The 27,243-nt window shown below is 38.0% G+C and overlaps 1 protein-coding gene across 7 annotated transcripts in view; it reads left to right on the forward strand.

Annotated features, from left to right (window-relative positions):
* CCDC88A (coiled-coil domain containing 88A) overlaps positions 1-27,243 on the forward strand; it is a 109,683-nt gene that overhangs the window by 949 nt on the left and 81,491 nt on the right. For all 7 annotated transcript variants that reach the window (XM_036334526.1, XM_036334524.1, XM_036334523.1 and 4 more), the window contains exons 2-3: positions 76-176; positions 25,731-25,839. In XM_036334526.1, the coding sequence (XP_036190419.1) occupies positions 76-176; positions 25,731-25,839 (210 nt within the window). The remainder of the gene's footprint in view (positions 1-75; positions 177-25,730; positions 25,840-27,243) is intronic.

Here is a 27,243-nt window from a genome sequence, read left to right on the forward strand (position 1 = left end):
GTACCTTTTGCTGCATTCTCTGTGGCCGCAGAGATGGAGGTGGGCATTCGTGTCGTGATGATCCTTCTGTTGTAGGTGAAAACGTTTGGACCTCTGGCTGCAGGAAATGGGACCAACCTGGATGAATATGTGGCTTTGGTAGATGGGGTGTTCTTGAACCAGGTCATGCTCCACATGTAAGTGTTCTTTTTTTTTCTTTTCTTTTCTAGGTAACTTGTTTTTCTTTGAAAAATTACATGCTGTGAACTTTAGAGATGTTATGTTTTAAGCTTCTAATTTGATTCTTTGGCGAGGAAAAAAAAAATCAGGCATCTTAACAATTGGACCTTGAAAGAGGTGATGATCTTACATGCCCAGCCTATTTATCACAACCCAGAGATTAAAATGATGAAACTTTAATTTTTCATTCCGTAAACCATGTATTGTCACTTGGTTGTCTTCAGTGCTGAAATTCAAACCACATTGTGCCCCTCTGATAATTTGGTAAAATAAGAGAGAAAGAATAAGAATAGTTTCCTTGGGGGCGGGGGGGGGGGGGCGGGGTGGAAGCCTTTACTGTGAAGTTATGTCCAATTGATGCAGAAATGTTTCTTATTAACCTTTTGTTTAAAAATAAATGTCTCAGAATTTGAAACTAGTGAAGTAGTAACAGATTTCAGAAGAGAGAATTTCAAACAATAGCTCTGATTGGGGAGGAACTGTTGCTCACCAATAATTTAATAAATAGCAAATAATTTAAATGCTACTAAAGCTGAGTAGATGATTTATTGTGTGAATTATTAGATTAATATTTGGGGGATCACTTTAAGGTAGTAGAGCTAGTTTTGAAATTCAGGTAACTGAAATCTTGATGACAACTAGGTAATGATGTGGTAGGCATATCTTTCTTTGTCTTTTATGTTTATGATATTGTGTTTGTATTAAGTAGGAAAGTTTTTAAGATGGGAATTGAATATTGAGATCACGTTGGTAGCTGGATCTGTGAAATAAAAACTTCAGTTTTACCATTGTGGCATACATGTATTGTGTGTACATCAGTGGAGGTTATGAAACTGAATTTTACAGCTGTGCTCAAAATAATGAATATTTAGCCTTATTTCTCTTGAATAGAATCTGATTACAAGAGTAGTTTGGAACTTTTAATTTAAAAATATTCTAATCTTTTATTATGTGAGAATCTCATGCATTATTAATAAATGTTACTAGAGAATAAGTCTACGATTAATAGACTAATAACCTAAGGTATCAATCCTGTATTTTATTGGAAATTTTTTTTTTAGATTTTTCTATTTAAAAGAGGGTAAAAATCACATCCATAAATAATTGTTCCAGTGGTAACTTCTCAGTCTGTGTGTTCAAAGAGTTTGTGTGCTGTTTTTAATGTACGTGTTGATCCTACAGGAAGTATCATAGTAGTATATGTTTTCCAAAAGTGTTTTATTTGTATTGTCACCCAAAGAAATATGTATGTTATCTAAATGTGTGTATATATATATTTTTTTTCTTAGGAAAGATAAAAAGCATGTGGACATTACTTATTTTCAGGTTTAGTAAATATACTTTTGGAGGCTCTCCTATGGAACTATTTTTTGTCTTTGAAATATCCCACTATTTCCTAAGCAAAATGGTAGACTAATGAAATTGACTTCTATTTTAGGGAACACACATGACAGGAAGGGTAGCCATTACAGTAGATACTTAGAACTTGTTCTCCTGTTTCTTTTTGGCTTGTTTTTAGACAGAAAAATTTGAATTTGTATGCTGGCCTCTTAAAAAAATAGGTGTGTTTACAAAAATAGGAAAATACATTACTTAAGTTTTCCACTTTAATAGTTTTTATTTAAATGATTCTTTTTCCAAAAAAATATTTAGTTTATTTTGGAGTCCTAAATAGTTAGCAAAGATGCTAAAAACACGTTAGCTTGTTTCCACTTTGAGTACAGTTAAAAATATATATGTATATTTTGAAAGTAATGGTGTTCCAAAATAGTGGTTGCCAAGTTGTTTTTGAGGGAGAACCTCAAATCTGCTTCTGTTTTCAGTTCTACCTCTCAGTTTCTTTAAAAGTTTTTACAGTGTCCTAATTCTGTTCTGAATGACCTATATTAATTAAAGGAAAAGAAAATTAAGAAAAAAAAAGTATGCTTTAGCTTTTTAAAAATAATTTGCTAAAATAAGATCAACACAAACTGTACTCAGTAAGTTAAACTAAAGGTTAGCCTTTGTCTAAGTAATTTCTACATGACATTTGGTTAATAGAATTTGTGAGTAAGAATCCTTTGTTAAATGAATCTTTATTTTTCATTGTTTCCTGTGCTTATAGTTCATTGAGCTTCTTGGGTCTGTGTGGGTTTGTAGTTTTTATCAAATTTGAAAAAGTTTTGACCATTATTTATACACACACACACACACTTTATTTTTGTCCCTTTTTTTCCCTTTTGGAAATCCAATTACATGTATATCAAGGCTGCTTGACGCTCACTGATGTTCTAGTCACGTTTTTTCCAGTCTCCTCTGTTTCAGTTGGATAATCTTGCTATGTCTCCAAGTTCATTAATCTTTTTTCTGTAATGTGTGATGTGTTGTTAATCCCATCCAGCATATTTTTTATTTCAGACATGGTTTTATCTCTAGAAATGCAGTCTTTTTAAAAATATCTTCCACATCTATAGCTTTCATACACTGTCTTTTTCCAGCTTCTTGAACATATACTAGTAGAATTCAGGTATAACGGTATGAATATGCAGGTCTACAATTCAATCTGTCATTTCTGGGTTGGTTTTGATAGATTTTTTCTTACTATGGATTGTGTTTTCTTGCTCTTGCATGCCTGGTAAATTTTGATTGGATGCCAGGCATTTGGAATTTTACCTTGTTGGGTGCTGGATATTTTTGTATTCCATTAAATATTCTTGAGCTTTGTTCTGGGATGCAGTTAACTTGGAAACAGTTTGATCTTTTCAGATCTTGCTTTTAAGTTGTGTTAGGCAGTTCCACTGTTGCACTATTGAGGCAAAACCCTGCATAGTACTCTAGCTTGTGGGAACAAGAAGTATTCCTGGACTTGTGTGAGCCAAATGGTAGACTAATTAAATTGACTTCTATTTTAGGGAACACACATGACAGGAAGGGTAGCCATTACAGTAGATACTTAGAACTTGTTCTCCTGTTTCTTTTTGGCTTGTTTTTAGACAGAAAAATTTGAATTTGTATGCTGACCTCTTAAAAAAAATAGGTGTGTTTACAAAAATAGGAAAATACATTACTTAAGTTTTCCACTTTAATAGTTTTTATTGGTGTTCCTTCTAATCCTTGTTGCTGGTTCTTTCACTGTCCGTGGGTAGTTGCCTCAAATACGTACTGGTAAGTACTCAGCAGAAAACTTGAGAGGTCCCCCTGCAGATTTGTGCAGCTCTCTCTTAACTACTCTGCCTTGTATATGATCGTCACCTTGCTATCTCCAGGCTAAATTATGTCTCCTCAACTCAGGGAGACCACTGTGCTCTCCTTGGGTTCCCCCTCCCTGTTCTGTGGCCTAGAAGTTCTTTCAAGGCAGTAGAGTAAGCTAGGGCAATTGTTAGTCATCTTGTGTGTTTCCCATCTGTCAGAAATCTACTGTCTTTTGTGGCCTAATGTTCATTGTCTTGAAAAAATGCTTTCTGTATTTTTGTCTTTTTCTTTTTCCCTGCAGTTGTTTCAGGCAGGAAGGTAAATTTGGTTCCAGTTATTCCATCTTGGCCAGAAGTGGAAATCTGTTTATATACTTACTAGAGGCCCGATGCACGAAATTCGTGCAAGCGTAAGCCTTCCTTCCCTGGCTGCCAGCATCAGCTTCCCTCTGGCTGCCGGCAGGCGCCTGGGACCCGGGCTTCCTTCCGGCCCCGGGCCACCGGCAGGCACCCAGGCTTTGCTCCGGCCGCTAGGAGGCACCCGGGACCTGGGCTTCCCTCACAGGCCGGGCTTCGTCAGGGAAGGTCATCCGGAAGGTCATCCGGAAGGATGTCCATTCTAATTAGTATATTACGCTTTTATTATTATAGATAATTACATTTTTTTCCCTGCCACTCTTGTATTTCTGCTTTCACATGTGGCATAGAGTTTTGTTACAGGAGCCTTATCGTAGACTTATTTTCATGTAAAGTGTTAATTAAGAATAAGGATATTGATTAATTTAGTGACTAGATTTGCCATTTTGGACCTAGAATCTGAAAGTAAACAGTTGATTTTTTCATGCCAGTTTACTGACTGCCTTATACTTTTGGAGTCTTTTCACTGACTTGGGATTCACTATATTCAGAGATGAATCCGGGATTTCATTGAGTAGCTCCTTGAATCAAAGAATCTCTGTAAGAGCTTGTGACATGGTGTCAGTCCTCTTTAACTAATGGGAAGAGGAAGCTATTTAGAGATCTGGAATGATGGGCCAGCTCTTCTGCATGCTGCAGGGCATTTTCCTACTTAAACGGAATGAAAAAAATTTTTCTCAGCGCTAGTTATATACATAGGGCTCGGTGACAGTGAAGTAGAAATAATCGTTTTTCTGTTTGAGATGTCATTCAGTTCTGTAACCAATTTTGAATATTACTTGCTATGAATTTTTAAGGTATTTGTGACAGTAGGTAATTTCATAATCTTAATGTTCACAAAGTATGCTATTTACATTACCTAAGCAGTTGGATATATGGATATGTTAGTGTTTTAAGGACTGAGAAAATTGTCACTAGTATCAAAACAATGTTTGGAATTACTCTAGATTCAATCCCATTAGATAGCTATTAAAATACTTAGTAAATATGATATACTGGTGTGTAAATTTGTATATTTTTGTCCCCCCCTCCCCCCACGTCCCTCTTGGCTCAGGGTTCAGGATCTGGAAGAGGGGCCGCACACAAATGAAAGATACAAGACAAGAGATAATTTGGCAATATTGGGGGGCCAGGCGGGCAAGTCCAACTCAAGGGGAAGGACTTCCACTAGTGCTCAGGCAGGCCTCGCCAACCTTTTATTGGTTTGGGATACACCCATAGCCCTTAGGCAGGCAATTTCCAGTAACAGGCAGACTAGCCCATCAGCAAGGATTTACATAGTAATAAATGGGGAAGTTGCTTCAGCTACCATTGTCTGGACTAACAGTGGGTGCACAGCCCTGACCTTTGCCAGGGCTTCAAGGGTCACCAGCCTTCCAGGTTCCTTGTCCACACCTCTCTGCTAGTGAAGACGATAGGTGGCTTCCCACATACTGGTTATGGCTTTTCTTCTTTTAGATCTTGAGTTTGAAGGGACTTTAAAAGTCATCTACTGTGAAAACAACTTTTTAAAAAAAATTTAAATTCTGCCCTGACCTGTTTGGCTCAGTGGATAGAGCGTCCGCCTGCGGACTGAAGGGTCCTGCGGACTGAAGGGTCCTGGGTTCGATTCCGGTCAGGGGCATGTACCTTGGTTGCGGGCACATCCCCATTAGGAGGTGTGCAGGAGGCAGCTGATTGATGTTCCTCTCTCATCAGAGTTTCTAATTCTCGATCTTTCTCCCTTCCTCTCTGTAAAATATCAATAAAATATATTTTAAAAAAAATTTAAATTCTTTATTGCTTAAAGTATTACATGAGTCTCCTTTTTCCCCCATTGACCTCTCCCTGGCCACCCCCTGCCCCTCACCACAGGCCCTTCCCGCCCCCCCCCCCCCCCCACTATCTGTGACCATAGGTTATTTATTCTCATATGCATGCATACAAGTCCTTTGGTGAGGGGTTAAGAGATCAAGGAAAACAACTTTTTTAATGTTTTTTTTATTGATGTTAGAGAGAGAGAAGGGTGAGAGAGAGAAAGAGCTATGTGAAAGAGAAACATCAATCCTATCTGCACCCAGACTGGGGATTGAACCTGCAGTCTAGGTATGTGCCTTGACTGGAAATGGAACCTGCAACCTTTTGGTGTCTGGGATAACACTCCAACCAACTGAGCCATCCAGCTAGGGCTGTGAAAAACATTTTTAATTAAACCCCTGACACATGGTCATCCAACTTCTGTTTTTCCTGAGAAGCAGTTTCATAAAGTGTAGCTGTAAGTAACCATTTAGAGGAAGTTGACTGAGAAATGTTCCTTAGGTCTATTGTTGTGCCCAGATTTCAAGGTTCCCAAAAAGCCCATCAGGGAGCCAGCGAGTCCGATGCAAAAGCAAAGAGTCCTTCATTTCAAACCTAGGTTTGGCTCCCCTGCCCCCCCTTACTGGCACAGCAGCAGGTGTCAGAGAGAGAGTGAGCACATGGCCAAGGTAAGATGGAGGGCATAGCCCTTACCCTGGGGCAAGGTGGAGGGCGTAGTCCTTGCCCTTTCACTATCAATGCTATGTTTAAAAAGTATATTTTGCCCTGGCCGGTTTGGTTCAGTGGATAGGATCCTGGTTTCGATTCGGTCAAGGGCACGTACCTTGGTTACAGGCTTCTTCCCAGCCAGGGCCCTGGTCGGGGCGTGTGCAGGAGGCAACCAATCAATATGTTTCACATCGATATTTCTCTCTGTTTTTCCCTCTCTCTTTCACTCTCTCTAAAAACCAATGGAAAAATATTCTCGAGTGAGGATTTAAGAGATTGTCCTATCTCTATGACTATAAATGACTTCTAAAATATATATAGGCTGTCTTATCAAGTATGGCATTGACTCAGAATTTTGATATGGTCACTCTGAGATTTTCTCATTGGACCTTCTGGTTTTTGTTTGTTGCTTCTTAAAAAACACACTCATGATGTAGTCAGAGTTGATACTTTATTACGAAGTTTTGTGACTTACCTCCCAAATATTTCTCGGATGTGTCCCTGACTCTTGGATTAATGCTAGAGCCTCTTAACTGGTCTTCTTACCTTTGGGTGTACTCCCTTCAACTTGTCTTCTCATCTGTGATCATATGAACTTTCTAAAACACTCTTATCTTTAAGATGATTCAATAGCTTCTGCTTTTAGAGTAAGCATTATATAAGCTTCCAGATTCCTTTGAGATCTGGCTGATGCCTACTTCTCTAGTTTTATCTTTGCATAGTACCACTCCTCAGTGCATAGCCTGCGATTAAGCAGATTTATAGATAAGCTGTGTTCTCATAGGTCTCTGTGCCTTTCGATATTCTTCCTGTCCCCAGAACACTCTCCTACTTCCTCGCTGTTACTTTCCTAACTGACTGCTGCTTACTTACCGTCACTGCTTCTCTGCTATTCCCCTGGCTCATCCTTAGCTTAGTACTCCAACTTGTGCTTCTGTCAAACCCTATATATCAGCGGTTCTCAACCTGTGGGTTGCGACCCCTTTGGCGGTCAAACGACCCTTTCACAGGGGTCGCCTAAGACCATCCTGCATACCAGATATTTACATTATGATTCATAACAGTAGCAACATTACAGTTATGAAGTAGCAACGAAAATAATTTTATGGTTGGGTCATAACATGAGGAACTGTATTTAAAGGGCCGAAAGGTTGAGAACCACTGCTATATATACTTTGGTAACAGTATTTATCTCATTGTATTGTAGTTCTTGGTATGTTTGACTCTGTTGACTACTTGTGAATTTCTGGAAGGTAGGGGCATATCTTTCATCCCTCTATTCCTAGCATAGGGCTTAATATACAGTAGGTTTTCGATACGCTTCTGTTGTATGAATGAATAATAGAGAGGGTATGTGGTAAAGTGGAATGAATTTGGGCTTTGAGTCAGAGAGACTTGAGTTCATTTCTCACTGCTACTTATTAGTGTGTGATCTCAAACAATTTACTTATTATCTTCAAATCTTAGTTTCTACATCTTTAAGATGGGGGATAATGTTTCCTTCCTGGAGTAGACATAATCTGTACTAAGGGAGGGATAGTATCTGTTTTCTGTTTTGTTGACCATGGTACCCCTAGGGCTGGTTACTGTCATTAGTATCATCCTGTGCTCTACCATACCTACCTGTTTATATTTCTTCAAACAAGTCATGATCATTCACAGTGTAATTTTGTATGATCTCTGTTGTTGTCACCTCTATATAGCTGTATGTAACTTTATCAAGTTACTTAACTATTCAATTTCCTCCTTTATAAACAGGATAAAAAGAATCATAGGGTTATGAGATATCAATAGGATAATTTGTGCATAGTGCTTAGCATATAGCAAGTGTTCAACAAATGTTAGCTGTTGATATCTTTATTGTTTTATTTCTATTATAATAATAATTTTTTCTAGATTGCCCTTGACCTCTCCTTTTTTTTTTTTAATGCTCACCCAAGGATATGTTTATTGATATTAGAAAGAAAGGAAGAGGGAGGGAGAAAAAGAGAGAGGGAGGGCGAGAAAGAGAGAAACATTGATGAGAGAAAAAAACATCAGTTATTGCCTCCTTGTATGTGCCCTGACCAAGAATCGAACCCACAACCTTTCGGTGTTCCAGACAGTGCTCCAACCAATTGAGCCACTTGGCCAGGACCACCCCCCCAGGTTTTTTTTGGCTTGCAAATTATTTCTATTCTTTTATGTTGTTGTTAATCCTCACCCAATGATACTTTTTCCATTGATTTTTAGATAGTGGAAAGGAGGGGGAGAGACAGAGAAAGAAACATTGATGTGAGAGGACACATCGATTGGTTGCCTCCCACATGTGCCCCGGCCTGGGCTGGGGATCGAGCCTGCAATCAAGGTTTTTGCCCTTAATTGGAATTGAACCCTCACCCTTCAGCCCACAGGCCTATGCTCTCACCACTGAGCAACCAGCTAGGGCTCTACTCATTCTTTAACATCCTGTGAAGTCCCTTGGGAGAGTTAATTGTTCTTTCCTCTATGATCCCATATCTACCTTCACTAAATTGTTAAAGTGATATGACTACTAGACAGCATTTAGAGGCTAGAGATTTTATGTTGCATATCACCACCACCTAGCATAGATTATCTATAATAATAAAAGCGTAATATGCTAATTAGATCAGACATCCTTCTGACGACCTTCCAGATGAAGCCGGGGCTGCGAGGGAGGCCTGGGTCCTGGGTGCCTGCTGGCGGCTGGAGTGAAGCCTGTGTCCCAGTTGCTAGAGGGAAGCTGGTCCCGGCAGACAGGGGAAGGAAGGCCTACTCTTGCATGAATTTTGTGCATCGGGCCTCTAGTGTATGTCATAAGTTTCTAGTAAATGTCAAAGGAATGAATGAAGACATTTTGTAATTTTACTCATTTTTGAAAATTTGAAGACACTCTCTAGTATTGTAGGATTTACTTTTTAGTTTGTCTTCTATTTCTCTCTTTTTTTTTTTCTGTCCCCTTGCTTGTCTTAATTACCTTTATTGGATATTTTCTCCACCTCTGTTATGTCTTGCTTGAGGTGAGGTAAGAATAAGTCCTAGCCCATGGTTTTGTCTGGTATTGGAATACTTAGTTCCTTCAGTTTGGTTTCTAGTAACTTTCCTGATGAAGTCCAACATATTGAGATTTTTGTCCATAGGCTTGTATTAGATTGATGTCTTCAAGAGCAATCTATATTGAATGTCTGCTTCTTAGTATGACATATATACCCGGTTAAACTATAGAAAATGATGAGAACCTAGAGAGAAGAACAGTTGAACTAGTTGCTACATATGGGAGTATTTTTAAACTTTTAACTGAAATTTTTCTTTGTAATATGTATTAATTATGGGAAAGCGGTCCTCACAGGATAGATGGACAGGAAGACCAGTTCTTCACTATACTCTTTCAGAAGAACACCAGTTGACCTTCTTTTAAGATTTATGAAACAGATTGGTCCCACTCTTAAGCACATTGGTGAGACCCAGGGCAAGTATTTGCCACAAAAGGCCTAAATATTTAAAGGTTCTAAACCAGGCTAACAAATTGTCAAATATGTTCTGGTCTTTTATCTTGATACATATACCTTCATAATGACTTAAAATGAAAGATTCAGATTTGTAATTTGTGGAGTTTAGAATTCAAAAGCTCACAGTTTTACATCCTCCTATTGTCCCTGGTTCTGTCTGGCACCACAGAGAGGTTTTATGTGCGTGCCTGTGGGCATCCTGCATGCATGACTGCAGTCCAAGCTCTTGTACTCCCTCCTCCAAACAACTGTTTCTCAGTCCAAGGGTGTACACGTCTGTAGCACAGTCCATTCTTAGAACAGACCTGGAATAGAGGCTGAAATTAGGTTAGAGATATTTGGGCAAGAACTTCCAGGGTCCCTGATAATTGCAGTGTCATCTAGAAGGGGCATGTATGGATACATCCTCTTGTTTCCCGGACTCCTTGCCCAGTGGTGAGGGGCATGGTCTGAGGAGCGCCAGAGTGGGACTCAGGGCACAGACCTTTTTGCCAGGATCTAAATACAGTATTCAGTGAGAGGAATGAAGGGATGGTTCATTCAAATATCTATTCAGTAAATCATTTCTGTGGGCTGACTTTATGACAAACTATCTGCTAGGTACAGGGGATATGATGCTGAATAAGGTATAGTCTTTACCTACTAGTAAGGGGGTTGAGCATGTAAACAAATGGCAGTGTGATATATGTGCTATGTGACGCAATTATGGACTTGATCCATGTTGGCATAAAGAGAAGTGATTATTTACATGGAGGGAAAGCTTCTTTGAGGAGGGAACATTTGTACTAGGACATGAAAGTTGAGTAGGGCCGAAACCGGTTTGGCTCAATGGATAGAGCGTCGGCCTGCGGACTGAGGGGTCCCGGGTTCGATTCCGGTCAAGGGCATGTGCCTGGGTTGCGGGCACATCCCCAGTGGGAGATGTGCAGGAGGCGGCTGATCGATGTTTCTCTCCCATCGATGTTTCTGGCTCTCTATCTCTCTCCCTTCCTCTCTGTAAAAAATCAATAAAATATATTTAAAAAAAAAAAAAGAAAGTTGAGTAGGAGCAATCAGGTGAATAAGAGTCATAAACAGTGAGAGTAGGGGAAAGGACATTGTAAGCTTAAGAAAGTAGCATGAAGATATAAATAAAAATGGTTGAATCAGGGAACTGTAGGGTATTTTGTATGGCCAAGCAGAGACTGTATACTTTTTGCACTTGGGAAATGCGTTTGAAGAGGTGGTGAGTGGAGGATACCATGTAGGTAGATACCATGTTTAAAAGATTAGATTTTTGTGTGTGTGTGGAAATATGTATTGATTAGTTCACATTCTAGCTGGAGAAACACAACCAACCTGATGTGTTGTGTGTGTGAAAATATACACACAAGAAGGGAGAGGGGGAGAGAGAGAAGGGAGGTCGAGGAGGAGGTAGTTTGATGTTAAGAAATTGGCTCATGAAGGCTTGGTTAGTCCAAAATCTCATCGGGTAGGCAGGCAGGCTGGAGACTCAGAAGAATTATATTGAGCTAAAGGTAGTTTGTTAGCAGGTCTGTACCATTAAGGCCTTCAAATGATTGGGTGAGGTCCATTCACATTATGGAGGATAATCTACTTTACCCAAAATCCATTGATTTAAATGTTAATCTTATTAAAAAAACACATTCATAGAACATTCACCATGGTCCAGCCAAGTTATACATAAAAGTAACCATCACAATGAGTGTTTCTTAAACTGGGCCCATAGGTATTCATGGGGGGGGTCCATGAGTTTTTGTGTTTTCATTTCAGTAAGTTATTTTTCAAGAGATAATAACAAAATTCTTTTGCAGCAATAACTTACATTTGAAAGTGTTTTTCATATACTAAGACTAGTTTCTTAGGCTGCTTTCTCAGACTGGGCCCATGGACAGTTCCTCACAGATTTTTGATAATGTTCTTTCCTTAAAAGGCATCACTGCCTTACTCTAGCTTGGAAAAGAGTAATATAGGTTATGTAAATCATAGATAGAACTGAAACAAGGTGTTTGCATTTTAGAAGGATTGATGTGGGTGCTGATGAGTGTCAGAACAGAAATAACAGAATTGATGTATTAGTGATATGGAAGAGAGATAACACTGCAGTGATTGGACGTGGTCACCAGTTTGATTTGGAGAATGAGAGGGATGAGTCTAAGGTTATTACCAAGTTTTTTACTTGGGTGGAGAGTAGATGGGCATTGCCTTTTGTAAGACATTACAGGTGACTGAAAGTTGAGGGGAGGGGAAGTGTAGAAAATAAGTTCTGAGTTTATTTTGGATTGTTTGGTGAACAGTGAGAAATACCTTTTGTGGGCAGGTGGAAACAGGTCTGGTACTCAGGGAGAAACTAGAATAGAGATAGAGATATGGGAATTAGCTCTTTAGTTTGTAACAGAAACTAAGGACATGGATGTTAGGGGAAAAATGTAGATGAAGGCCAATGACAGTTCCTAGGAAACAGCAACATTAAAAGGTTGGAGGTTTAAGGAAAGTGGAAAAATTACACAAAGCTGCTGGGAAGAATCACAAAAGGAGTCAGTTATAGATGAATACAAGCATTGTCATGCCGGGTTGATGACTTGGGACTTGGAAACCACACGTTGGTAGTGGAGCCAATTAGCACGGTTTGAATAACTTATTCAGTAATGCTTAGCTGCTCAGAAACTGACAAAGATATCTTGTAGAGTTTATTCAGAATTGGGGATTGATATGTAGATATGAGGTGGGATATTCTCAGGTACATAGTTGAAATGAACAGTGTGAGCATTAAAGTGAGGAGGAAAGTTGGAGTCAGCAGAAGTTGTGCTAAAGATGAAGGAAAACAGTAAGGATGAAGGGGTGAGAAGGGGTGGAATAGTTTGAGGTCAGGGGATTTTTAGAATTTGATATTTTTGGAGGTTGCAATTCTGAGTGGTGATTTAGGGCCAAGGTTAAACAATGCTAATGGGTTGATAAAATGGAATAGAGTGAAAAATAACCAAAGTAGAGAAGGAATTTACTTTCTTATTCTTTATGTAGCAATAATCTCTTGGTTACCACTAGAGATAGAAATTAATATTGTGAATTAAAATAGAAACTGGAAAAGAAATAGCTAATAAAAAAAGTTTAATAGTAATGTTAACTGTAACTTTTTATTTTAGCATAATCTTTGTATTAAAATCAAACTCTGGAAATATCTCAGTAGTTTTTTAATGTGAATACTTTCCTAGTGATGGCTAGAAAAAAAATTGAACTTCACATCATTATTGATAATAACGACCCAGAGCCTGACTGTTTCCTTTGCCTGGGTGGTAAAGGACCAATGAAGATCGTTTAGTTTTAGGTATTGAGTCCTAGTCCAAAGTTGTGGAGGATGACCAATAGAGGCAATACTTCAACCCATTTTTGTTTTGTTAAAACTGGTTTAAAAAGGTAATTCACAGTAAAATCTCAATTAATTTGAATGTTCAGAGAAAAGAGTGTTGAGTTTTCTCATAATTGACCGCTAACTTAATTTTTTCCAACTCCTTGTTTAAAATCTTTGCAAATGAACTATTTTCACTTTTGCAGATATAATATGCATATGATGATTCACAATCTTGTAGTATCTAATTCTGTTGTTTTAAACTTAAGTATTTGTATTAAGTATTGAGTGTATATAACTGACTAAGATGAATCATAGTAAATAGTGATTGATCCCAAGCATGTATTTGAGAACAAATCTCTAGTTATTAGCTTGTTTGTTTTTTTACCTTTCTTTCTTTAATTTGTATGAATTTTATGTTTTCCTTTGAGGGAGGGAGAGAGGAAGAGAGAGGGAGAGAAGGAGAGAGGGAGAGAGAGGAAGAGAGAGAGAGAGAGAGAGAGAGAGAGAGAGAAGAGAGAAACATTGATTAGTTGCTTCCCCCAAACGCCCTGATCAGGAATCGAATCCAAACCTTTTTGGTGTATGGAACTTTTTTTTTTTTTTTTTTAACGTAGAGAAACTGATGATGATAAAAGGATTTTCTTATCAAATTTTAAAACTTTCTGGGTATGTTTTTATGACTGTATACATTATTAATTAGAACAGATTATACTTTGGAAAATATTTTTTAAAAGCTTTTCTTTATTTTAGATGGCTTTATTGCTTCTCAAAAATAACAGTGATACTTGTCACTGATAATTAATCAAGTGAACTATGTAAATTACCTTTGGAGGCTTTATGGACTTCAGGTTAAGAATCCGTAACTCTATTGAATTGATTTTATGGGAGTGAAAGCATAGTCTGTCACTAATCATGGAAAATACCTCATTTATATATCTGCTCAGTTTGAGATTTCTTGAATCTCTAGGACTGACTGGGTCTGGAGCAAATACTGCCTTAGAATACTGATTAAAACAAATCTCTGTGACCCTCTTGTAAGGATTAAGGACAAAGGGTGAAAATTAACATCACAGATTATTGATGCCTATTGGTGCTATAAACAATCTTTGTTTTTAATTACTGGCCATGTGGTTGACCACCGTATGAATAAAGGTTCTGTTACATTATGAAGGCACTAATTAGCATACTATGAAGTACTCAGGTCTCCATAACACGAACAGGAATTGATTTGCAAATATAGTGTTCTCAAAGTGAAGTCACGGGTTGCTGGAGGTGTGCTTGTTTTTCAGGGCAGAATTATTTTCATAATATTAAGATGTCATTTGCTTTTTTGGCCTGTGTTGTAAAAGCATTGATGGTGCAAAGCAAATGTGGGTAAAACTGCTGGCACCTTAGTATCAATCAAGGCGTGGAACCGAGTTGTATGGGTAGTCATTGTACTCTTCACACAGTGTACTTGTAGTTAAAGAGAAATCGAGGTGCACTTAGAAATGTCCTTGATGAAGCAGTAAGTTATTTTATTGAGTCTTGATCATTGAGTACATATCTGTAACATTCTGTAGGACAAAACGGGAAGTATGCTTTAAACATTTCTGTTGCAGAATGAAGTGTGATGATTATCTCGAGAAAAAAATACTTGTGATTTTTTGAGTTGCAAGCTGAGCAAGTCTATTTTGTGGAACACTATTTTTACTTGAAAGAACTAAAATACTATAGTTATTCATATTTGAGCATTGGGCAGACATTTTCTCAAAAATGAACAAAGTGAGCCCTGGCTGGTGTGGCTCAGGCGATTGGAGCACCGTTCCATACACCAAAAGGTTGTGAGTTCAATTCCTGGTCAGGGTACATACTTAGGATGAGGGTTAGATCCCCAGTCAGGGCACATAATGGGAAGGCAACCGATCAATGTTTCTCTCACATCAGTGTTTCTTTCTCCCCCCCCCCCCCCCCCGCCACCTAAAATCAATAAGCATGTCCTTGGGTGAGGGTTTAAAAAAAAATGAACAAAGTGAGCCTGTCACTTCAAGGAAAACAACTGATAGTATGTGTTATCAGTGATACAATTTGAATTATAGAAAGCATGAGCTTAGTAGTTCTCAATATTAAAGACCTTTCGGATAAGATAGTAACGTGGTGTGTGGTTTTTTTTGGTATTGAATAATAAAATGCAAAATTTGGAAGATCTCTATATAACTCAGTGAACCAATATTTTAAAAATGGCCAATGCATAATAAGCAATCATGGATATGCAAAAGATTATTCAACTTGCCTGAGAGACCAGTGGAAGAAAACGTCATTGATAAAATTTCAGATTCCAAATTACAACCAACCTGTAAGAAAGTACCACTTTCCTGAATTTGGTAGCATCAAAGAAGAATATCAATAATTATCTGAAGCCCTGACCGGCTTGGCTCAGTGGATAGAGCATCGGCCTGCGAACTGAAAGGTCCCAGGTTAGATTCCGGTCAAGGGCAGGTACCTTGGTTGCGGGCACATCCCCAGTAGGGGGCGTGCAGGAGGCAGCTGATCGATGTTTCTCTCTCATTGATGTTTCTAACTCTCTATCCCTCTCCCTTCCTCTCTGTAAAAAATCAATAAAATATATTTTTAAAAAAATAATTATCTGAAAAGGCTATTAAAATACTCTTTCTTTTTTTGTAAGTTTTCTTTATGTACTTTGAGCAGAATAGTGTATCATTGCACGTTGAAAGCAGAAGCAGATTTAAGAATCCAGATGTCTTTTATTAAGCCAGACATTAAAGAGATTTACTCAGTTGTAAAAGAATGTCACTTCCCGCTAAAATTGTTTGTTTTTTTGAAAAAATGGTTATCGTAAAAATGTTCTTAATGTTAACATACAATAAGTTTGTTATTTTTAGATGGTTGAATACATTATTTTCAATTATTAATTTTTAATGTAGTAAATATATAGAGATATAACTCACATAAAGGAAAGCTCTTTGGAGTCCTCAGTAAATTTTAAGAGTGAAAAGGGATCCTTATACCGGCAAGTTAGAAAATTGCTAGCCTGATGTTTTAAGGGTTCATGTTGGCCTGTTCTAAAATGTGAAGGGTAGCTCTACAGTCATTTTATGTAGTTCAGATAAAATCAAGGTTAAGTGTAAGTATAGTATTAGATTTTTATTCTTTTTGTGTCCATTTGCAACTTTTATATCAAAACATTAGTTCTGTTGTTAAATCAGTGAATATCACTCTATACTGCTAGCCCAGTCTTGGGCTGACTAGGAGATGTCATAGATATTTCTTCAACCCTTGAAGAGGTAACAATGTATCATAAATTATGAGAAAGTATAAGAGGGGGACTGTGTAATGATCTCTATGTGGTAATTACATGTCACATGCAAGAATGATTGTTTAGTCATTATAAGATTTGGTTAGTAATATATGTGAAAATATCCTGTAGATATATAAGATATTAATATTAGGTTTTATTGTTGGTCATCATGCACAGTGATTCAATTTGTGAAAAATGGGAGAAATTAAGGTAAAGAGATACTTTTTAAAAAATAACAATTCTTCTCCCTGATTATTCTCAAGGCTAAGATAGATACCTTACTACTTAGATAACCCTAAATGGAGGTGATATTTACCCAGTTAATTATTTTTCATAAAGCAATCATTCTGGTATAGTTATTTCAAATGTTTCATGCAAATGTTACATAATTATGTGCTACCATATAAGATACCTCAAAAATTAAAAGACACTCTGTATACAACTAGTTTTAAGTTAGAGTGGCGTGATCAAAAACATGAGCACATGTAGTTGTTAAGCACCAACACTAAACAGATGGTCCAAGAGGATACATAACAGGTTTACAGTCTGGTTTGAAGAGCATAAAGCCATTAAAACTATCAGATTTCTGTTTCTCATAGATATTAGTCAATGAATAAGTAAAGACATAATCCTTGGTTCTAGAAGGACCAAATCTTAGAATATTAGTGTTGTAGAATTGCTAACATTTCCTTCATCTATTACCCTAATTTAAAAATCATTATATACCGTGGTGAATAATACCATTGCCTGTTTATTGAAATTAATGTGATTTGTCGTAAGTAGGTCATTTATAAATGTGAAATTGCTTGAGGCTCTCTTTTGCTGCCATGTTGCATTTAACTTCTGGCTGGACAGATTTGAGCTATATTGCTAGGCTATTTGCCTCTACAGCATTTTTCAATTTTTATCTTACAAAAGACAATGGTTGATTTGAGATTGTTAGTTTGGAAAGAGCTATGTGTAATTAAAAAGGTACTTGCTCATATATCACATGTATCATTCAGTTGCTCATCATTTATTTTAGAGAAAGACCATATAAAATATAAATTATTCTTTTTTAAGGTATGTTTTCAAAGGGAATAATCAAAACTTTATTAATTATGACAATTCTGAGTTAATGTTATTTAGTATTTTAATTTGAACGTAAAGAAAAGAGAATGTTTAGAATACTTAGTAGACTACAATATCCTTTTAGAGAATTTTGGAGTCATATTGAACTACATACTGTTTGTTTAATTACTATATGTACTGTGACTGTTACTGTATAAAGAAGTAAACCTAAATTACACGAAGGAATGGAGTGCTTTCGTTCTTTACTTTTGACAGAATAAATTATTTATATTGTTTTCTTTTTTTTCTTTATTGATTAAGGTATTACATATGTGTCCTTATCCCCCCATTGCCTCCCCACCCCCTTACTCGTGCCCTCACCCCCCTCGTGCCTGTGTCCATTGGTTAGGCTTATATGCATGCATACAAGTCCTTTGGTTGATCTCTCCTCCTTACCCCCACCCTCTCCTACCTTCCCTCTGAGGTTTGACGATCTGATCTGATCGATGCTTCTCTGTCTCTGGATCTGTTTTTGTTCATCAGTTTATGTTGTTCATTGTATTCCACAAATGAGTGAGATCATGTGATATTTATCTTTCTCTGACTGGCTTATTTCGCTTAGCATAATGCTTTCCAGTTTTTTGTTGGTTTTTTTTCTTGATATATATTTTTGTACTTCCTAATCTGCTCCATTTTTAAAATTTATTTATTTTTATTTAAAATTTTACATATGTCTCTTTTTTCCCCAATTGACACCCCCTCCCCCCAGCCATTCCCTCCCCGGGCAAGCCCCCACCGCCCCAGTGTCTGTGTCCATTGGTTATGCTAATATGCATGCATACAAGTCCTTTGGTTGCTCTCTAAGCCCTGCTTTCCAGTTTTATTTTCTTATGTTTATGTGCAGTCTCACACATCTTACAACTGAATTTCTAGCATTGAATCCTACGTATATATAAAATGTGCTTCAGCTAAGTAACAGATACAATTACTTATTTTTTCCCTAGAAGTAAATAAAATGACCAGACTTCAGAAAACATAATTTTTTGTGGGTGTTTTGTCCCTCTTTTAAAATACGTGTTAGCCCTGGCCAGGTACCTCGTTTGATTGGAGCATCATCTGATTCCATCTCCAGTCAGGACACATAGAAGAATCAACCAATGAATGCATAAATAAGGGGAACAACAAATCGATGTTTCTTTCTCTCTTTTTCTCTCTCTTTCCCTCTGCCTTTCTCTCTCTATAATCAACCATTAAATAAAAATGTTTTACATGATTAAAAGGATTATTTAATACCAAAAGTTTCATAGTGAAGAACAGCAGTTCTACTTCCTTTTTTTAAAGCAGTTTCTTCTTTCACTTAGCCCCATATACTATGGTGATAATATGCTTACCCTAGTATTTTTTGATTTCTCCCTTTTGGACATTATCTATTAACTTCCTGATAATGATAGATGAGGTTTTAGCTTTTTAATGCCCATCTCTATTTCTTGCCTTGTTTTTCTAATGTATTTTAAGTTCAGTTAAATCAGTAATCAGTATTTACATTAGTATAACTATACAGGATGGGGCAAAAGTAGGTTTACAATTATTTATATGAAAAATAATACAGTGATTAATAAATAATAATACAATAATAAACTCGTGTACTCACAACTATAAACCTATTTTTGTTCCCACCCTGTTATGTTTCCTGCAGAGCCAGGTAATATATCATTACATTGTTCTTTTTGAAAAATTACTATTTTTCCTGAAGTTAGTAATTTTCTTGACTTACATAATTTTCAGTAAATCTTTCATTTAAATATGCAATTACAGCGTATCCAAAAAAATGTACACACACTTTGAAGATTATAAAGTCAGTATTTATTAACATACAGTTCAATTTCAAAATTTACAAGGATTGATAGAAATGAATAATTTTTTTTTTTTGTCAATGCCCGTTTTCAAACTGATCAACGTTCTGGTCTAGGCACTGCTAATAACATGAAGCAATGGAATTTCAGACATCAAGAATCATTTCATTTGGTATTTGTGTGCCTTCAATTCATTGATTGTTGCCAGTTTTGTACTGGAAACTTTTATGTTTTATGTATCTCCATAAAAAAAAAAGTCTAGTGGGACTTTGGGATAAATTTTCTTTGTTCAAAGCTTAGTCTGGCTTCACCCATTATTTCAAATCACTTAAACCGGAAAAGGAGTGAAAATTAAGTGAGTTATCATCTGTTAAAGTGTGCATACATTTTTTGGGGACAACCTTTATTTTTCATAGGAGTGGAGACGAGCACCTTTCAGGCAGTTTCACCTGAGGTTAGTTTCTCTCACATAAAGAAGATCATATTCTTGGGGTGAGAGGGCTTGTTTTCCATGATCCTAACATATGTCAGTTTGACCCTAACTCACATTAGGCATGCATCAAATGAAACCCAAGCCTTGTCATTGAGAGTTTATTGCTCTCTAGGTCCATGCCTAGAGTGCTGAGCAGTTATGCTGGTATCCAAGTCCAGAGAGTTGATAGATAGACTGTGATGTGATATCCAATGATTCTAAAGAAGTAGGAACTTTCCAGTTTGTTTGCATATTGAAATAACGTGTGAATGGTACAGTGTAGGTTAGAAATTGAAACTGAAGCTCTGAGTTTCAGCCTGTTCTTCCAAAGAACCCCACTATTCTATTGGATTTCCTTATGAGTATACTAGATCATAGAAATCCCCTCAAAGTCCATGTAATTATAGCAAAGATTTGTAAATACAAAGCACCACAGTTTTATAAGAGAATACAGAAAACTTTATTCTCCTACCTTGAGACCCTTGTTAAGTGTGAGAGTTTTAGGCGTTGAAGTATTTTTCCATAAATTTTTCAACATACTTTCTATAGCTTATCTAAAGTGTATTTTTCACTTTTCTCCAAATTCCTAAAATATTTTCATCTGATATCCTTAGTATATACTAGTTTCCTCTTTTTATCTTCAAAATTGTCTTTGTTACAAGCCATCTTTCTCAAAGGCTGAAAAAAATGTGAAACTTAGACATAAACTTTTTTTACAAAAATTTTTTTTTTAAGATTTTGAGTAAGCCAAAATTCTAAATTCTTAAAACTTGCTAATTCTTTTTTTTTTAAATATATTTTATTGATTTTTTACCGAGAGGAAGGGAGAGAGATTGAGAGTTAGAAACATCGATGAGAGAGAAACATCGATCAGCCGCCTCCTGCACATCTCCTACTGGGGATGTGCCTGCAACCCAGGTACATGCCCTTGACTGGAATCGAACCTAGGACCTTTCAGTTTGCAGGCCGACGCTCTATCCACTGAGCCAAACCGGTTTCGGCAAAACTTGCTAATTCTTAGAAGACCTTTTGACAAAGGAGACTACAGGCTTTTTGGGCAACTGAATAAATTTCAAAGTATCATATGAGCAATGTTGGACATAAAATTTCAAAAGAAACTTGAAAACTTTACTTTTAAAAAAATCACTTTAAAGAACACAAATTTTATAACAAGTGTCAGGGGCAAATATAATATTTACTTAGTAAAATTTTTAAAAGTAGCAATGAAATCAAATATGTTTGTTAGAATACTAAAGGCCTGGTGCACAGATTCATGCACCGGTGGGGTCCCTTGGCCTGGCCTGCACCCTCTCGCAATCCAGGACCCCTCAGGGGATGTCATACTGCTAGTTTTGGCCAGATCCTGCAGGCCAGGCTGAGGGATCCCACCGGTGCACGGGGCCTCTAGTATGCATATAAGATCTTTGGTTAATCTCTTCCTGCCCTCCCCTCTCCCCCTTATCACTCAATTCATCAATCTGTTCCATGTTTCTATGCCTGTGCATTGAGTGTCTGCCCCTGGTGGTCGGTGTGCATCATAGCTACTGGTCAGATGGTCCCTTAGGCTTTTATATATATAGGTTGACATCCATCCCAAAGTATAATCAAAATCATATAGTGTCATGTAATAATGGATTTGTACTTTAAATTTGTAGTTTAGTTTCTATACATTTTCAATTATAATATTGAAATCTTTCTTAAATATTTTTTGTCAGAATTAAATACCTAGGTTTATAATAAAATATTATTGTAATGAAGTTAGTGGGAAATGGAAATAGATCTTCTTTAGTTTGATTACTGTGAAAACAATTAGGGATATGCTCAAATAATACAATCTTTGTTTTCTTGAATTATTCTATAAGAGAAAATGCTGAAAGAGTAAAAGGATAAAATTTAGGATCTTAGACAAGTTATTACTTTGAACTACCCAGACTAATGGAAATTTCATTTGCAGTCATAGACGTTCTGTAAATATCTTCCCTTTCTAGCCACTTTCCATCTTTTTATTTCTATTTTCTTCTTAATTCTATATTTGAATCCCCTTTTGTACTTCACTTTTTTTTTTTAATCTTCATCTGAGGATATTTTTCCCATTAATTTTTAGAGGGGGTAAAAGGGAGGGGGAGAGACAGAGAGAAAGAGAGAAACGTCAGTGTGAGAGAGACACATTGATTGGTTGCCTCCCACACGGGCCCTGACCAGGGCTGAGGATCGCGCCTGCAACCAAGGTACTTGTGCCCTTGATCAGAATTAATCCTCCACCCTTCAGGCCAGGGGCTGACAGCCAGACCAGCTAGGGCTATTACCTCACATTTTTTTCTTTAGTATGTGTGTGAACATTTAAGTTCCACTCTTAGCAAATTTCAATTATATACAGTGTTATCAACTAGCTACACTAATAAAAGAGAAACATGGTAATTGGCGTACGACCGCTAGCCTTCCCATTGGCTAATCAGCGAGATATGCAAATTAACTGCCAGCCAAGATGGCGGCCGGCAGCCAGGCAGCTTGAAACTAACATGAGGCTTGCTTGCTTCAGTGACGGAGGAAACCAATGTTCCCTGCCTGCGGCTGCCGGCCTCAGAGCCTGCAGTTTAAGAAACTCTGTAACAAATACCACCGGGCTTCAGCCAGCAGGATGGCAACATTGTAAGCAAAGGCCAGAAACCTAAGAGCTGGAGCCAAGCCTCAAAGCTAAAGCTGGCCCAGAATAAAAAAGAAAAAAAAGAAAAAAGGAGCGGTTGGGAGCTTCAGTCACCCCCAGCCTGAAAACAGCCCTCAGCCCCTCACCCAGACTGGCCAGGCACCCCAGTGGGGACCCCCACCCTGAAGGGTGTGTGACCAGCTGCAAACAGCCATCATCCCCTCACCCAGGCTGGCCAGGCACCCCAGTGAGGACCCCCACCCTGATCCAGGACACCCTTCAGGGCAAACCAGCCGGCACCCACCCATGCACCAGGCCTCTATTCTATATAGTAAAAGGGTAATATGCCTCCCAGCACCGGGATCAGCGGAGCTATGAGGGCAGCGCCCAAACCCCCTGATCGCCCTGTGGCTCTGTGTGTGACAGGGGGCGGGGCCACAACCTCCCTATCCACCCTGCTCTGTTCGTGACAGGGGAAGGAGCCCCAACCCCCTGATGGGCCCTGCTCTGTGCCTGATAGGGGGGAGCTCCCCATCCCGCCCCCCCCCCCCCCCACGGGCCCTGCTCTGTGTGTGATGGAGTAGAGCCATAACCTCCCCATCGGCCCTGCCCTGAGTGTGAGAGTGGCGGTGTCCCAACCCCCTGATCGGCCCTGCTCTGTGGATGATAGAGGGCGGTGCCCCACCCCCTGATTGGCCCTGCTCTGTGCATGACAGGGTACAGAGCCCCAACCCCCCTGATGGGCCCTGCTCTGTGCGTGACAGGGTGGCGCCGCAACCTCCCCATCGACCCTGCCTTGAGTGTGACAGGGGATGGTGCCCCAACCCCCCAATTGACCCTACCCTGAGCGTGACTGAGGGTGGCATCACAACCTCCCAATCTCCCTGCTCTGTGCATGACAGGGGGCGGCGCCCCAACTCCCCAGTTGGCCCTGCTCTGAGCCCGACCAGGAGCTTCCCCCAGGGATTGGGCCTGCCCTCTGCCACCCGGGAGCAGGCCTAAGCCAGCAGGTCGTTATCTCCCGAGGGGTCCCAGACTGCGAGAGTGCACTGGCCGGGCTGAGGGACCCTCCCTCCCCCCACTCCCGAGTGCACAAATTTTTGTGCACCGGGCCTCTAGTTGTTATCATATTTTACATTACATCTTCAGACCTTACCTTACAATTGAAAGTTTGTACCCTTGCCCTGGCCAATTTGGCTTAGTGGTAAGAGTGTCAACCCTTGGGCTGAAGGGTCATGGGTTTCTATTCTTTCAGTCTGCAGGCCGACGCTCTATCCACTGAGCCAAATGGTTTTGGCGGGTTTCTATTCTTGGTCAAGGGCATGTACCTAGGCTGCAGCTTTGATTCCCAGCTGCAAGGGGAGCATGGGGGGGGGGGGGAGTGGGGAGGCAACCAATTGATGTGTCTCTCTCAAATCAGTGTTTCTCTCTCTCTCTCTCTCTCTCTCTCTCTCTCTCTCTCTCTCTCTCTCTCTCTCTCTCCCTCTCCCCCCCCCATCCTCCCTCCCTCCCTTCCTCCCTCTCTTTCTCTCTGCCTCCTTTCCACTCTCTCAAAATAAATCAATGGGAAAAATATCCTTAGGTGAGGATTAACAATAACAACAACAAAAAAACAAAAGAAAAGAAAATTTGTACCCTTTTACCAACCTCTTTCTAGTCTCTTCACCCTCTTAGCCCCTGGCAACTACTTTTCTATTTTCTGTTTTTATGAATTTGACTTTTTAAAAATTCTACATGTAAATGAGATCGGAGTATTTTTCTGTCTCTGGGTAATTTCATTTAACATAATGCTGTCAAGGTCCATCCATGTTGTTGCAAATGGTAGGATTTCTCTCTCTCTCTCTCTCTCTCTCTCTTGATTTCAGAGAGGAAGGGAGAGAGATAGAAAATCAATGATGAGAGAGAATCATTGATAGGCTGCCTTCTATATGCCATCTCACTGGGGATCAAGCCCACACCCGGGCATATGCCCCAACCAGGAATTGAATCAGTGACCTCCTGGTTCCTGGGTTGACACCCAACCACTGAGCCACTCCTGACTGGGCAGGATTTCCTTCTTTCTTATAGCTGAATAATGTGTGTGTGTGTGTGTGTGTGTGTGTGTGTGTGTGTGTGTGTGTATCAGATCTTTATCCATTTATCTGTTGATGTATACTTAAGTTATTTCCATATCTTGGCTATTGTAAATAATGCTGCTGTGTACCTGCAGAGAACAATTTGAAATCTTGATTTCACCTCCTTTGGATATATACTCAGAAGTGGGATTGCTGGATTATATGATAGTTCTATTTTTAATTTTTTGAGGAACCTCCATAGTGATTGCACCAATTTACATTCCCACCAACAGCACACAAGAGTTCCCTCTTCTCCACATACCAACCCTTGTTATCTCTTCTCTTTTGATGTAATAGCCATTGTAATAGGTATGAGGTGAGATCTCATTGTAGTTTCAATTTGCCTGATGATTAGTGGTGTTGAGTACCTTTTCTTGTATGTTAGCCATTTGTTTATCTTCTTTGGAAAAATGTCTGTTCGGTTTCTTTGCCCATTTTAAAATTGGATTATTTGTTTGTGTTTTGCTATTGAGTTGTATGGAGTTCTTTATATATTTTGGATATTAACCCTTTATCAGATACATGATTTGCAATTTTATTTTTCATTCCATAGGTCGCCTTTTCATTTTGTTGATGGTTTCCTTAAGAACCTTTTAAGTTTGATGTTATTAAATCTTTGCTTTCATTAAATCTATAAAGATTATCCAAGATAAAAGTGTTAACCTGTGTCATCACTGCATTCTTTAATTTCCCTGGCATGTTGCCTGTTCATATATACTCTTCATTATCCAGTGAGAAGATAGGACATTTATTGGTTATTAGCCCATAGTTTACATTCTTGATTTAAATAGCTTTATTTTAGGTTATGGAAAAAAATATATTTATTCAAGGAAATAAGAGGTTATTTATCCAAGGAAGTTGTAGAGACAAAATGAGAATGAAGGGCAACATCTGACTTGTGTTTCAAATTTATTTTGCTATTGTCTTAGAAATATCAGATGCATTTTTATTCATTAGAAGCATAGAATATGTTTCAAAGTAATCATCTGTCCTTTTGAATCATCTCTCATAATGTAGATGAATGTACAATTTGTTTAAAGAAAAATATATGATTATTTTTAGTCATCTATAGGTTGATAGTATATTTCAGTATAATTTTAGTTTAAAGTATTTTTTAAAATTTCTTTCAGTAATCCTAAATCGGAGAGTCAGAGAGTAAATAAAAAAGTCAACAATGATGCCTCACTTAGAATTCATAATCTATCCATTTTGGTGAGACAGATAAAATGTTATTATCAGGTAAGTGTTTTTTCCCCCCATCTATTATATTTTAATAACTGCTCACATACATTGTTGTGTTACTTAGGATCAGTCACCTAACAATGCTTATTATATGCCAGGTACTGGTCTGTTTCCTGGAGATAGAACAATAATGACATAGTTCCTTTTATGCAATGTTAAGATACAAGTAAGCACTTTATCATTATCTAATTTCACAAATAATTATTATTTATTATAAATTTTTAAAACTAGTTCTCAGTTTCCTGAGGTTTGTATAATGCAATATTTTGTTAGCTTGCTCTAATTATGCCTTTCAAGAGTGTACTTTTTATTGTTCTTTTTTAAACTTAAATTGGATGCATATTTCACAATTTGCATTCAAATATGAGCATTCTCAAGGTTATCAATATACCTCTAAGAATTGCTATAGCTGCATCAGACAAATTTTAGTATGTTGTATTTTTTAAATGTTTATTCTGTGAATTTTCTAATTTTTGTTATGATTTCTATTTTTAGTTATGAGTTATTTAAACTATGCTTTTAGATTTCCAAAAATAATGGTATTTTTAAAGCAATTTGTTGCATTTTGGTCAAAGAATTTGGTTTGTATGATACTGACTTTTTGACATTTGTTAAAAATTACCTGACTTGGCCTAGTATGTTGTCAGATTTTATTAAAATTCCATGTGTGCTTGAAAGAGATGTGTAGTCTTTAATTGTTTGGGTGCAGAGTCAGAGCAAGCTTGTTTGTTAATTGTATTGTTGAAACCTTTTGCAGCCTGATTAATTTTGTCTCTTGATCTCCCTGTTATTGAGAAAGATGACTTGAAATCTCCCAATATGATGATAGATTGGATTGGTCAAGCTTTCCTTTGTACACTTTAAAGCTATGTTATTGGATGCAAATGAGTTTCCTCACAATGTTTTGCAGATTTTATTCTTCTGTCTCTGGATTCTTTATTGTTCTGGAGAAGTCAGCTATCAGTCTAATTTTTTAAATGTTTTCACTCCTGGCTGCTAATTTTGTCTCTTTTGATATTGACTTTTTACTATTCTGTTACCAGATATACTTCCAATATTTCTATTAAATGTATACTAGGCTCTCTTAACTCTATCCTCCATGTTTATTAAATTTTCTTTTAGCCCTAGCTGGTTTTGCTCAATGATTAGAGCATTGACCTGTGGACTAAAGGGTCCAGGTTGAATTCCAGTCAAGGGCACGTACCTCAGTTGCAGGTGAATCCCTGGCTCTGGTCAGGGCATGTGTGGGAGGCCAATCACTGTATCATTCTTTTTTTTTTTTTTTATATATATATTTTATTGATTTTTTACAGAGAGGAAGGGAGAGAGATAGAGAGTCAGAAACATCGATGAGAGAGAAACATCGACCAGCCGCCTCCTGCACATCCCCCACTGGGGATG

This window comes from Myotis myotis, unplaced genomic scaffold (assembly GCF_014108235.1).
Source record: "Myotis myotis isolate mMyoMyo1 unplaced genomic scaffold, mMyoMyo1.p scaffold_m19_p_14, whole genome shotgun sequence".
In the NCBI taxonomy this organism is placed as follows: Eukaryota; Metazoa; Chordata; class Mammalia; order Chiroptera; family Vespertilionidae; genus Myotis; species Myotis myotis.